General features: G+C 38.1%; 1 protein-coding gene across 1 annotated transcript in view; it reads right to left on the bottom strand.

Moving 5' to 3' along the window:
• Positions 1–14,851, bottom strand: part of Vps37a (VPS37A subunit of ESCRT-I) — a 39,181-nt gene that overhangs the window by 382 nt on the left and 23,948 nt on the right. The window contains exons 5-11 of the mRNA XM_036166400.1: positions 13,859–14,084; positions 12,844–12,914; positions 11,458–11,585; positions 11,316–11,374; positions 11,170–11,238; positions 2,028–2,171; positions 965–1,045 (exon numbers count right to left, since the gene is read on the bottom strand). Coding sequence (XP_036022293.1) covers positions 965–1,045; positions 2,028–2,171; positions 11,170–11,238; positions 11,316–11,374; positions 11,458–11,585; positions 12,844–12,914; positions 13,859–14,084 — 778 coding nt within the window. The remainder of the gene's footprint in view (positions 1–964; positions 1,046–2,027; positions 2,172–11,169; positions 11,239–11,315; positions 11,375–11,457; positions 11,586–12,843; positions 12,915–13,858; positions 14,085–14,851) is intronic.

Genomic DNA, 14,851 nt, shown 5'->3' with positions numbered 1-14,851 from the left:
TGCTGATTAGGCTAGGGCAGGTAATTTACCCATCTCTCCTAGGGATTTGTACTTTAACTCGAGACTCTTAGTACTCTGCACCAACTGCTGTGAGCAGTAATGGTTAATGGGTTACTAAAAAGAGTGCTGGTGATATAGGTCAGTTCTAGAGTGCTTGCTGAACACATAGAAAACCATGGGTCTGATCCCAGCAATCCAACACAACAGTCAGACTCGGCAGTGGGAAACTGCCAGCCTGAGTGGCCTCCAGTGTTTCTACTCTCAGTAACTGGGCTGTACCTTCTTTATTTTGGCTCTAGAAAGTATCTTTGTATTTTCCTTCAACAGCAACCTTGTATTTAAGGTTGCTGGGATATGTGGTAGTTTGAATGAGAAATGTCCTCCATAGGCTTGGGTATCTGAACACTTGGAGCTGTTGTAGGAGGTGATGCAGCCTTGCTAATGTATCACTAGGGTGGGCGTTGAGAGTTTGCAGTTTCCCTGTACTAAAAATTTGCTCTCTGCTTCGTGTTGTGGTTGAAGATGTGAACTCTTAGCTTCCTGCTCCAGCTTGTCTAATGCTATGCCTCCTGCACCATTATGGGTTCTCCCTTAGGAACCATAAACACAAATAAACTCTTCCCTCTAAAACTTGTCTTGGCCATGACATTTTATCACATCAATAGAACTAATACAAGGCAGGATTTTCTTTTGTAAACAAAACATTCCTATAACAAACAGGAGAAAGAAAAGAGCTCAGAGCTCCCAGAGCATGGATTAGAAGATGGGAGAAGAATGGGGGAACATGACAGGTTAGCAACCTCTCCTGAAGGACAGGTCACACTGAGACTAGGGGGAGGTTTCTGCTGGCTACAGGCTACTTATACAGCGGTGTCTTTCCCAGCAGCACTTTGTAACAGCAACAACTGTAATGACAGTGTGAACAGGCACTGCTAAGAACTGCACTAGCTGCAATGCCACTTACCTATAGAGGAGCATGAAACTGGCTGGGCATTGCCATCACCTGGTGAAGCTTCTCTTCTTTCGCTCTTCTACAGTGGCAAATCTACAAGACAAATCATGTAAAATACCAATCACTTTTCCATCTACTTCCTACATTATGACAGAATTGCAAGTAAGACTATTTTAATTTGCTAACATCCCTTTAAGTTTTTAACATTTAAAGTAGCTAATAATTCCTCAGACTTTAGGAATCCAGAAAAACATTGAGCTGTTTGAAAACCATCTTTGACTACAAACTTCCCTAACGTTAATTTCAAATGCCCGTGCTTTAAAAACACAGAACTAAACCCTGCTCTTGTTAATCATGGAAAATTAACGAAAACTTCATTGTAGCTCTATAGAACAGAATGGGTCAGAAACCAAATTCTTACTAATATTATAAACACAGGCAAGTTACTAACCCATCTCTGAATTTCAGTTGTCTCTCATGAAAAATAGAGGTAATCAAATAAAATTTGCCCTGTCTGCTTTAACAGGGTACACACACACACAAGCATACACTCACAAAAACACACCCACACGCAAACATTTCATAAAACTTAATAAATAACAAACAAATATGACTTTCAGAAATACTGGGTAAATATTTAGGGCTATATGAACTAATATGAAATTATTAAGCAGATTTTTTTCCTTGAATACAATGTAAACACCAGAATAGAAGCTGTTCTATTTTTTTATTATTATTGTTTTTTATCTCTATAGGACATTCTATATTTAAGCAACTTCTAAAGCAGGTTGTTTTTCAGGAGACTATTATGGCTGTTAAGCTGATCAAACTAAACTGGTTTACCAGCTCCTACACAATGGTACAAATCTATCATTAAATTCCTTGGTCGTGTACTGCAAACTAACAGGTTTACAGCAACAGTGACGCACTGCTGTCCTTCCCCAAAGAGGCTTCTCAGAGTCCGCTCCATACTCAACATTCCAGCTTGGGTATGTGCTAACGATTTTACCATGGACATACTTAAGAAATTTGATATTAAGTTGTCACTCATCCTCAACTGAAGAGTATTACATACTGTTCTCTTCTCCTTGAAGCTACTGAGAAAATCATCTATTTCAGTTTTTCCCTCCAAGAAATCTTCAGCAATATTATCGGACTCCTCCTCTGCTTCATGTGCAGCTACTTTCAATCTGGCCTGTAGGGCACTGGCACTACAACTCTGTGAACAAACCAACAAAACATCAAGCACTGCATTAGTCTCTAATTCTCAGATAAACTATGGAGAAGGAACATGAGGCGGAGATATGGAAAGCAATATTCACATTGGATACTTGGATAGCTTCTGACTTAGGGTTTCTATTGCTGTGATGGAATACCATGACAAAAAAAAGAAGAAATTTGAGAAGAAAATGTTTATTTGGCTTATACTTCTACATCACTATTCATCATTGGAAAAAGTCAGGACAGGAACTCAAGCAGGGCAGGAACCTTGAAGCCGGAGCTGATGCAGAGGCCATGAAGGAATGCTTCTTACTGGCTTGTTCTCATGGCTCACTCAGCCTACTTTTTCACAGCACCCAGAACCACCAGCCCATTGGAGCCAGCACCCACAATGGGCTGCAAGTTTGAGTACAGCCCAATCTTACAGGTGCACTTTTTCAATAGGGACTATGTCCTCTCTGATAAATATAATATAGCTTGTGTTGAGTTGACATAAAACCAGCAAGTACAGATACCAAACACAAGAGAAACCAAATCACAAGCTGTAAACTATTTAAATAAGAAACTGATAAACCATTATTCTATCCTGGATATTTTGGAATTAAATCATTGTGAGAATACCCAATGACCCCATTTCCTTGTATTCCTGTTCTTGTCTATCCTAGTGAGTATACAGGCTAGACAGTAATTCATTTCAAAGAACCAAATGTGACAAAAGTGAAGGGATTTACTGTAACTATAGAAGCAGAAAGTGTGGACAAAAAACCCTGAGGTTAAGTGGTCATAGCTTATAAGATTTAATACGGTTACAATGGTGATGCTAACCCCAAAGATCTATATAGTCAATGCAATTTCATAAATTTCAAGAGCCTTTCATTGGAAAAAAGTATCCTAATATTCATAGGACATCTCAAAAGACTCTGAATAGCCAAGAGATCTTGAAAAGGAATGATGTTGAAGCATTCATATTTACTGATTTAAAAATTTATTATTTGAGGATTAAAAAGATGTCTCAGTGGTTAAGAGCATTTGCTACCTGAGTGAGTCTCAGCACCCACAAGGTGACTAACAAGGATTAACTTCAGTTTCAAAGGATCTGACCTCCTTCTAGCCTCTTTTGGTACTGCATGCTCATGGTTCATAGACATATAAGAAGGCAAAACACCCAAATATACAAAACACATGTAAATTAAAAATTCTTAGGGGTGGTGGCACATGCCTTTAATCTCAGCAATCGGGAGACAAAGGTAGACAGACAGATCTCTGTGAGTTTGAGGCTAGCCTGTTCTACGTAATGAGTTCTAGGACAGCTTGGGCTATGTAAAAATCCTGTTTAAACAAACAAACCAAGGTTAAAAACCCCCACAAGCTTATTACTAAACTTGGATTAACAAAAACATTAGCACCCATCCTTCCCTAGGGATCAAACAGGTGAATCTCCCAACCATAAACACTGACACACACACTTCCCCAGGAGCCACATCAAGACAAGGTCCCACATCCAGTGCCCTAGTTTGAACACCTCATTGCCCCTGAACCCACCTCTAGATTTCCAACAAGACCATCCCCCCAGTGACCTGCTACCAACCCTCATTCTACCTCTCCACCTTGCCAGATCCCCCACATCCTTTTCCTGGGTCTGGCCTGGTTATTCTGTATGTAAATGCCCCCACCACCACTACCACCACATACTTGACAACTTGCTAGATTTCGCCCAGGACCCACATCCAGTGTCCAGGCATAGTCGGTCCAGCCCTGTCCATGCCCAAACCAATCTCTAGGCTTCCACCAAGGCTGACCATTCCTACCCTCCAACCAACAGGACCCTTCTATACCACATTTAGCTAAATCTACTCCCACACTCCAGACACAGACAAGGATGCACATCCTATATACAGTCCAATACCTCTGTCCACCTGACTTCATTCCTCCCAAACCATTTCCAACCTCTAAGCCAAACCCAAATCTTACATCCCCTCTGCCCTAATATGTTCTTATTATATCAGACTTAGAACTAACAAAAGAAGGCCAAACAGCCAGATCTCATCACAAAAACACAAACAATATGAAAGACTATGTCAGTATCTTCTTTCAAAATCTCCCAGTCCTGTAGAAGTGGCTGCCAATGAGACTTACCTAGATGAACCCCAGGACACAGAATTGAAAAGTCAAAGGAACTTAAAGAAGACATAAAGAAACAGCTCAATGAACTTAAAGAACAAACACAAAGAGAATGAAGGTCTCATGCACAGATGCACAAGAAAGCTCAAACATAAGGCAATCTAACACCTGAGAAAAGAATTCAATCAGGAGATAGAAATATTGAAGAAGCCGGGCAGTGGTGCTGCACACCTTTAATCCCAGCACTCAGGAGGCAGAGGCAGGCGGATCTCAGTGAGTTTGAGGCCAGCCTGGTCTACAGAGTGAGCTCCAGGACAGGCTCCAAAACTACACAGAGAAACCCTGTCTCGAGAAACTAGAAAAAAAAAGGAAGGAAGGAAGGAAGGAAGGAAGGAAGGAAGGAAGGAAGGAAGGAGAGGGAGAGGGGGAGAGAGAGAGAGAGAAACACTGAAGAAGACTAAAGCTGAAATCAAATGGAATAAAATACCCAATGACTAGAGAAATCAAAAAACATCTGAAAACTAGAATCAAGGAGAAGACAGAATATCAGGACCTGTGCTGACTAGTTTTATGTCACCTTAACACAAGCTAGAGTTACCTGAGAGGAAGAAGCCTGAATTAAGGAAATACTTCCATATGACCTGGCTACAGGCAAACCTATGGAGCATTTTCCTAATTAGTAACTGATGGAGGAGGACCCAGCCCATTGTGGGTGGTACCATCTCCAATTAAAAGACACAGGCTTTTTGTTTGAGTGGATCAGGAAACAAAATCCATCTACCTGTTGTCTTCGAGAAACACACCTCAGCTTTAGGGAGAGGCACGTTCTCAGAGTAGAAGGATAAACAAAACCACTCCAGGTAAATGGAATCAGGAAGCAAGCAGGCATCTCTATCCCAACATCTGACAAAATATTAAAACTAATCACAAGAGAAAAGGAAGGACACTTCATTCTACTCAAGAGAACAGTTAACTAAGAAGACATTTGTATCCTAAACATATATGCACCAAACTTTGGAGCAGTAATTTCATTAAAAATACTCCTGGATTTAAAGACACAAATTCAATTAATCTATATAGGTGGTTCAATACTCCACTTTCTCCAAAAGAGCAGGCCATCTGTACAAAAATAAATAAATAGACACAAAAACTTAAGATTTAATTGACCTCATACATCAAATAGGACTGAACAGATGGCTACAGAATATATCACCCTACCACCAAAGAATACAGGTTCTACTCAGCAGCAAGGGGAAGCTTATCTAAAATAAACCTCATCCTGGGAACACAAGACCAATCTTTACACATTCAAAAAGATTGAAATTGCTCTTTGTATCTTATCTGAATACAATCCTATAAAACTTGAAATTGACAGCAAATAAATCTCTAGTATATACACAAACCCCTAGAAATTAAACAACTCATTACTGAATGATGAATAGGTCAAAGAAGAAATCAAGACAGAAAGAAAGAGATTCCTGGAACTAAATGAAAATGAAGAGACAATACAACAAAACACATGCAAAGCTGTCCTCCAAGGGGATTTACAGCTGTGAGAGCCTGCACTAAACTATCAGGAGGGCAAACAAATGACCTGAGATAACTCAAAATTTTGTAAACCCAAGACCAAACCAAATCCAAACCTATTTGATAGCAAGAAATAATAAAAAATCAGAGCAAAAATCAATGAGATGGAAACAAAGAAAACAATGCAGAGAATTAACAAATCTAAGAGTTAATTCTTTGAAAAGATAAACAAGATGGACAGGCCCTCGGCCCACTATACAACAAAGAAGACCCAAATTAACAGAATCATCAATGAATACAGAAACATGGACACCAAAGAAATTCAAAATATTATCAAGGAATACTTTTTTAAAACCTGTACTCTATTAAGCTGGAAAAAAAGAAATGGCTGAATTTCTACATTCAGACAAACCACCAAAATTAAACCAAGAAGTCTACCAAAAAAAAAAAAAAAACCCTACCAGCTAACGAAGTCCAGATAGGTTCCCAGCAGAATTCTACAAGACATTTGAAGACCTACAGCCAATTATTCCTTATTCAGAGAATGAACCAGAAGGAGCACTCCAATATGCCTTCATAATAAAAGTCCTAGAGAATGCAGGGCTAGAGGGAGCATACCGCAACACAATACAAGATACACACCAGAAACTCAGTATCACTTGGAAGACAGAAAAGCTTCAAGCAACCCCACTGAACTCAGGAACAACGAGACAGATGTCCATTATCCCTACTCCTTTTTAATATTGTGCTAGAACTCCTAGGTAGAACATAAGACAAGAGAAGGAAATTAAAGGGACACAAATATTGAAAGAAGCCACACTATCTTATTTGCAGATAACATGATACTACACTTTAGAGTAACAAAAATTCTATCAAAAAACTTCTGGAAACGTTAAATTTAGAAACGTGGCAGGATATAGAATTAACTTGTACAAATCAGTAGCTTTTCTATATACCTCCAACAAACATACAGAGAAAGAGATCATGGGCACACTCCAATTCATAGTAGCCTCAAAGAAAATAAAATAGCTAAGGGGGAAAAAAACCACTAACCAATGAAAACATTAAACCTCCAAGGAAAAAGACAGAAAAAGACACTAGAAAATGGAAATACATCCATGCTCAAGGATTGGTAGAATTATGAAAATTATGACCATTTTACCAAAAGTTACATAGAGATTCAATGCAATCCCAATAAAAATCCCTATTTATTCTTCACAGGTATAGAAAAAAACTAACCTAAAATTCATATAGAACCGCAAAAGATCCTGGACAATGAAAAACAATCCTGAGCAAAAAAGCACAATGCTGGAGGGGTTCTCATTCCAGATCTTAAGATAGAGTACACAGAGCCACAGTAACAAAAACAGTATGACATCGGCACAGAAGCAGACACGTGGACCAACAGAACAAAATCCAAGACGCAAACATGTACATGTAACAAGGCTGCCAAAAATAAAAGCTGGAGAAAGGAGAGTATCTTCAACAAGCGGTGTGGGGGAAAACTGGATGCTCACATGCAAAAGAATGGAATTAGACCAATAACTGTCACCTTGCACTAAAACTGACTCTAAATGGATCAATGACCTAAACCTGAAATCTGAAACACTGAAGCTGCCACAAGAAAGCATACGCAGAGCCCTACATAATAGATGTAGGAAAGGACTTTCTGAATAGGACTCTATTTGCCCAAGAATTAAGGCCAACAACTTGACAAGCGGGACTTCAAAAATTAAAAAGCTTCTGCATAGCTAAAGAAACAATCAGTGGGTAAAGAGAAAGCCCACAAAATGAGAAAAAAAATCTTTGCCAGTTGTGCTTCTCATAAAGAGCTCAAAAATGAAAGAGTCAAAAACAAATAAGCAACCCATTCAATTAATTGGCCTGGGACCTGAACAGAGTTCTCCAAAGAAAGGAAATATCTAGGGAAAAATTTATTCTAATTGCATTATAGACTTAAATGAAGAAACTGAAACTATTTTTAACAGCCATTCTAGAGTGTTGTGGGTGGTGCATTATTGAGGTACTGTTACAGATACATACAACAAATAACATTTCCTTATCACCCACATGTTACCTATTTTTATAAGTGTGACACACGTTTTGTTTGAGAAAAAAAACTAGAATTTAATAGTTTAATAATATATTTCCATTACTTATTCATTAAATATATATTTGTTAGCAACTATGTGCCAGGCATTGGAGCACACACTGCATAATGTGGAGACAGGTGATCAAAAGTCTACTGATTTGATTTTCATACTTTAAGCATGGTTCAGAGAATTCACCATCACTAGAAAATATTATTGAGCACATTTCCAGGAACTCAGGAAGTGAAGGGTTTCTTTGTTTTATATTTTTAAGTATTTCAAGAATCATCTCAAGCCAGGAGGTGGTGGTGCACTCCTTTAATCCCAGCACTCAAGAGTCGGAGGCAAGTGGGTCTCTGAGTTCGAGGCCAGCCTAGTCTAGAGCAAGCTCTGTGACAGTCAGGGATACACACAGAAACCCTATGGGGTGTGTGTGTGTGTGTGTGTGTGTGTGTGTGTGTGTGTGTGTGTGTATAGGGGGGATATCACTTCAAACAATTCTTACATAAATGTGACAAGTAAGAAAAGGTGTTAAAGCACAACTGTGTTGGTGATGGGGATGCAAGTGCATCTTTACAAAGGCTCAGTAAGTGTTCTACTTCTTAGCTCAAAAGCAGAATTCTTTATGAGACATTCGGTTTTCCTTGGCTGGGCTTCCTGTTTTCTCATTTGTTCTTTACTACCCACTGGCAATATCTGTGTTGTCCATATTGTACATGTTCTTTGAAGAAAAAAAAAAACCTTCACTTTCAATTTTATTTTAGTACATATAAATCTTAAATTGATATATATTTTCTCCTCTATGCTTTTGCTTTTTCCAATTGGAAAACTGGGCTTTTCACATAAAAATCTTTTAGGAATTAACTGGTTATTATACTTTCTACTGAAACTATATGTATAGTGTCTTTCTACACTCTGTATGATATGAGCTTTATGAGGTTTGATATAAAGAATCAAGACTATTGCTGATTGGACACTAAACCAATAAGCAATTACATAATTTGTTGAATCCTGAAGTTTTTCCCGTTATTACTCACATACATGAACCTATTTTTGAACTGCAACCTGTTCCATACAACTATTTTTCATCTTCCTACAAAACTACGACATCATTTTAAATGATATACAAGAAGGCATGATTTTTTTCATCCCTTTTTTTGTTCAACTCCTTCCTGATTACTTTAATCCATTCAGACTTTTTTAAAAAAATCTGTCAAAAATTTTAAAAACATATTTGGGGAACTGATTGGAAATATTAAAGTTTTAAGACATATTAAGAATCAAATCTTATGAATACTCTTTCATTCCATTGATATTTTACGCTGTTCTAACTAGAGAATAGAAGTATTCTTTTATATCAATTAGCAGTTTCCCTAACATGTCAGGAGGTTCTAAGTACTCTACAGTTCTGCTTCTATTGTAAATGGAGGTTTTTCTGTTTGTCCATACATCATTTTGCAACATTAATTGCTGAAATGGAAGAAAAAAGTTTTCTCATTTCTCTAACATTCTGCTTATTTTCTGGTAACAACTGTTTACTTGTTCTTTCATAGTGTAAGTCAGCCTCCCTTGATTTATCACGGTGTTGAGTACTTCCCAAGCAATGACAGACAACAGGTAGGGTATTTCTTACATACACTGATTTAGTGTGATGTTCACTGGTGCTTTCTAGTGATTATTTAAATAAAAGAATACTATGTTATGGAGGCCCACAGAGGCTCCCTAGTAAGATCTTACTCAAAGACAGAGAATTGGAGCTTGCTTTACCCAGCAGGGCTGCATAATGGGATGATTTGGCCATGGGTGTGGTTACCAGGGTCTACACTTGGCTGTACTCTGTGCCTTGATCTTGGGGGAAGGGGGTGTCTTCTGCCTCTCCCCTTGGTAGTATATAAAAAGCCCATTAGAATGAAGGATGAGGTGAGTGGGTATTGACGCAGGGCCCTTCCAAGGCTTTCCTGTGTCTGTCTTATCTTCTCCTCTGTCTTTCTAGCTATGCTGTGGGATGTCTTTCTGTATGCTATGAATATGTGTTGCTCTGATTGGTTAATAAATAAAGCTGCATTGGCCTATGGCAGGGCAGGATGGAGCCAGGCAGGATTCCAAGAGACATAGTGAGAGGAGAAAGGAGACCGAGGGACACGAAAGTGCCATCCAAGGAGCAACCTGTAATGAGACACAGGTAAAGCCACAGAACATGTGATACATAGATTAATAGTTATGGGGTGGGTTAAGTTATAAGAGCTAGCTAATAAGAAACCTGAGCCATAGGCCATATAATCTGCAAGTAAGTAATATTAAGCCTCTGAGTGATTATTTTATAAGTGGCTGCAGGACTGCAGGGCCAGGTGGGACTGGAGAAACTTACGGCTACATATTTAATACTCCCTCATTCCTCTTGCATCCCCCACAAGAACTCTCGGACAAGTTGGAGCTGGACTCTGACACTGCATTTTTAGTTAGTAAGAGCTAGTATAAAAGAATGATGTCGACTGCTGTGAAAACTACTGTGTGTTGGTTGTGTGTTTCAGGTATTCAGATTTCCTGGGAGGGGACAGACAGTTTAAGTTCAACTCCCAACTCTAATATTTCCTATCATATGACCTCAAGGAATCTATTTAACCTCTCTGTGTTTCAATTTCCTTACCTGAAAAATAGAAATATGATTAGGTAATAGTTTCCTCATAAAGTTTGGGATATTTGGTAAATATGTACAAATTACTTCAGTACCAGAAATATATTAACTATTCAATCTAAACCTTTATTATATTAATTTTATTTTAAAGGATGTTATATGAAAGCTCATTATAAGTTTTTGTTCTCCTTTGTCTCTTTTTGGCTGTTGTTTTATATTACATTGGCTTTACCTTTCAAAATTCAATTTTAAGGGTAATAGATTATTATTAACTATAATGTTTCTTACTGGAATGAGTTACAAAAATTACATCTACTTTTTTATTTTTAAAGATTAATTTTTTATAAGTATAAGTCTAATCTTATAAAATGTACTTCATTTAAAGTTATCTTTTTGTTACTAGGCTTTATTATAAGGTATACTACTTTCCTAATTTGTATTTGCTGGGGCTTTTTGTATTCTATGGGTTTTGGAACTAGATAACCTCTTGCATGGACACCAGGTTTCAGCTTTATAAAGTCAGGTGGGTAATAACTGTCTCTGAGAAAGTGAAAGCAGGGAAGTGACCAAGCCCCTGCAGACTAGCAGCCCCCCGAGGAAGAGAGAAAAGCCATCAGTCCTACCTCACTGAGTTCATGCTGTCTCTGCATCTTCTTTTCAAAGGTCGACTTCATTTGGATAAGTAATTCATACTAAAAGAAAACATAAGATTGCTGTTTCATCTGATGTTTGAACTGTAAAAATGTCTTAAAAATGATCAGTAACTCACCTTATCTAAAACAGTTTGCCTTTTGGTTTCCAGGGTATGCTCCAAAAGGAGATTATTTCCTGTAAGATAAATCTCTGGCTTATTTCCCAGCACAGATCACAGTTTTCTCAGGACTTGTGAATTTAAGCAAATGGAAACATACTTGCTAATTCCTCGATACTTTTTACTAGGTCTTCCTTGTCAGTAATAATTTGCTTTAGTTGAGGCAACATCAGGAACTGTTCTAGTAACACCTCCTCTTGTTCATTCATGTCTGTGAGCTGTGAGATACTAAAGACAAAAGAAAAAGAAACTGTTAATAAATACCAGCCATCTAGTTTTTCTCCATGATGATAAATGTTCAGTTTCCAATCTGACTTGAGTGATGGCTAGTTTTATGGGACACAAGCTCGAGTCATCCAAGGAGGAAGCTCAACTGAGAAAATGCCTTTGGAAGACTACTCTGCGTGGAAACCTGGGAGGCACTGTCTTAACTAGTGATTGACATGGGAGGGCCAAGCTCATTGCAGTGCTTAAAAAAAGGAAACCAAACAAGCCCTGGAGAGCAAGTCTGATTCATGTCCACAGTTACCCAACAGAGTAAGACACAGCAGCACGAGAAACAAGAGAGTCAGAAACACATGGAGGATTAGGAATATGGAGGCAAATCACACTCTTTTATTTTTCTTCCTGTAGTGTTGATGTTTTCACAAGTTTTTATAGTAGGTCAACTTTTAAAAAAGGATAAAAGGCAATATTTCAAAGATAGTCTTATTTCTTGGCAGCTGAGCATGTATACCAAACCCCATAAAATACATGTAACACGTCTTTTCTGTCTTGGGACTTGCATTCTTTAAAAATTATCTCTGATGTTTACCCATGAATAGAAATACAGGATCAAATAACATCAAAGTTTGTTTTTTTAAATTACAGGATTGTTCACAAACTTTAATCTGCATAATTCTTAATTACATTTAATGGTCTTACTAATATTAGCCTCATGGATATTATAAATCCTTAATGGGGTACCTGGGATACTCCACTAAATGAAGGGACCAAGAAATGCTTTATTTGCAGCACATCTTATGTTATGTGAAAAATAGTACCTTAAACTTGAATCCTGCCACCTTATCTGCTATAAATTTGAGTAAAAATTTGGCTCTAAAACTAGTTTGTCAAATATTACCATAACTTTAGTCTACTCATCTATACACAACATTAGTCTACTAAAGGAAAAATGAAAGGTCTATTTTGAAATTATCAGAATCTAATATATTCACAGATAATTCTCAAAGACTGCAAGCTACAGTGAAGGAAAAAAACTTTGTTATCTTGGTAATTATTTCATCATTCTTGGCATCTAGAGCAATCCCTAGACACAAACAAGTCATGTGACAATTTATCATCCTAAAGTGGATTTATACCACTTAGCCACTAAGACAACCACAGTAAAGGAACAGTGGAGGAATTTTAAATCATTTTACTTAAATTTGAATATGAAACTATAAATAAAATAGACAAGACCATCTTTACTCTTCAGGTTTTTTACCTTAGTTCTGAAAGTTCTGGAAATGCATCAGGGATATCCGGCATCTTATAACCAAAACCATTTTGGTTAATCTAAAGAAGAGTTTTGAAGAATGTTAAATCTCAACTATACTTCAGATTGGTCCCATTTATTTATATAAACTTTAAAGTACTGCATCTATTGGTGCTTTCAAATCACAACCTCATCTCTGCCCTTCACATGTACATACATTTCCTTTACGTCAGTCTCTTAACGTACTTACTTATTCTGCTTGATTTTGTCACAACAGGATCTTACCATAAAGCTCAGCCTGACCTTGAACTCACTAACTAGTCCAGGCTAGTCTGGAACTCATCTTCCTGCCTTCTCTTTCCGAAGGCTGAGATGCATACATGTGCCTCCACCCTCAATGTACTGTTAAACATACGAGTTTGCCAATAAAATGCTGGAAAACTTCAGCATGCTCCAATAGGCCCTCTTCAATTTGACACCTGCTTCTCCTAATCACATCCTGTGCCTTGTCCAGTATACACTACATGACAGCTAGAGAGAGCTATTACAGGCAACTATACTTCCACGCCACCCAGCAGATAGTGCAAGGCTCTGTCAATGTACCCAATCACCTAATACTTTATGTACCCTCTTGTTATCCTCAAAATTTTAAAACCATCTTTTAAAAATCTGGCCTCAGGCATAAATTCATCCACCCATATCTGCCTCATTTTCCCCGGAGCATCTACTACGGGCATAGTCTGAAGTACTGAGATAAAGTAAAACCCTGGAATGATATTATTTCCCTACTACTGCTACTTGGTCTGTGGAGACAATGAACTCAGCTGTCTCCCACATCTAGGCTCTCTCTGCCTAGAAGCTCTATATTTGCAATTCTTTATTGGTTAACTTTTGAGTTGTTTTGAGATGACAAGTATGATTTAATTTTTCTTTCATGCCTATCTCAGTAGATGGACATAATAAATGCCAGCTAACTGAATACCTACTTCACAGGTACAGAACACAGACTCCACAAGACACCAACCTGTGCTGAAGATTCTGTCATGGGAACAGGTAACGGCAGACTGGAAAGGATGCCAAATGAAGGAGCCACTGGCTTGGCTGTGGTATAACTTGTGGTTGAAGAAGAAACAGTGTCAGCTACAGACAAAGATGTGATACTCCTGTTAGCTTCTTGTGGAGGATACGGAGGAAGAAATGGGAAACCTTGAGAAGGGTAAGGAGGCATCCCACCTGGATTACTATATAGGCTGAAGAAAAGAGAGAAGATCATTGGGTAGGATATCAGGAGTGAAATTATCCTAAATATATATATATCCTATACCATCCTAAATACAATGGCCAAGCATTCCCACATATGGAGATTTCGTTTAGTAAGTGATTTTATAATTAAATTGTATAAAGTATACACTATAAGCACCTGAAAAATAAAGTATGGTTTCTATGAAAAGAAAGAATGCTATAGGGCAGTGGTGGTGCACGCCTTTAATCCCAGCACTCGGGAGGCAGAGCCAGGTGGATCTCTGTGAGTTCGAGGCCAGTCTAGGCTACAAAGTGGGATCCAGGACAGGTGCCAAAGCTACAGAGAAACCCTGTCTCGAAAAACCAAAAAAAGAAACAGCCTTTGGGCTGGAGAGATGGCTCAGAGGTTAAGAGCACTGACTGCTCTTCCAGAGATCCTGAGTTCAATTCCCAGCAACCACATGGTGGCTCACAACCATCTGTAATGAGATCTGGTGCCCTCTTCTGGCCTGCAGGGACACATGCTGTATACCTAATAAATAAATAAATCTTAAAAAAAAAAAAGAATCCATCAGAAAGAATGCTATAGAAAGCAAACAATCCAACTGCTCTCTGTAAAAGTCATACACAGTTTTCAGTTTTCCAATGGCATCATTTAGTTTTGTTTCTTTATAGAGAGCATTTTATCCAGAGTATTTATGCAGTGGATGTTGCTAAGTGGCTTTTGAAGTTGGGCGAAATCTACCTTAAAGTTGAAACTGTTTTTCTAGAGATT

The sequence above is a fragment of the Onychomys torridus genome, chromosome 17, assembly GCF_903995425.1.
Source record: "Onychomys torridus chromosome 17, mOncTor1.1, whole genome shotgun sequence".
Taxonomy (NCBI): Eukaryota; Metazoa; Chordata; class Mammalia; order Rodentia; family Cricetidae; genus Onychomys; species Onychomys torridus.
The sequence above is the reverse complement of the archived record's forward strand: the minus strand, read 5'-3'. Positions and strand labels throughout refer to the sequence as shown.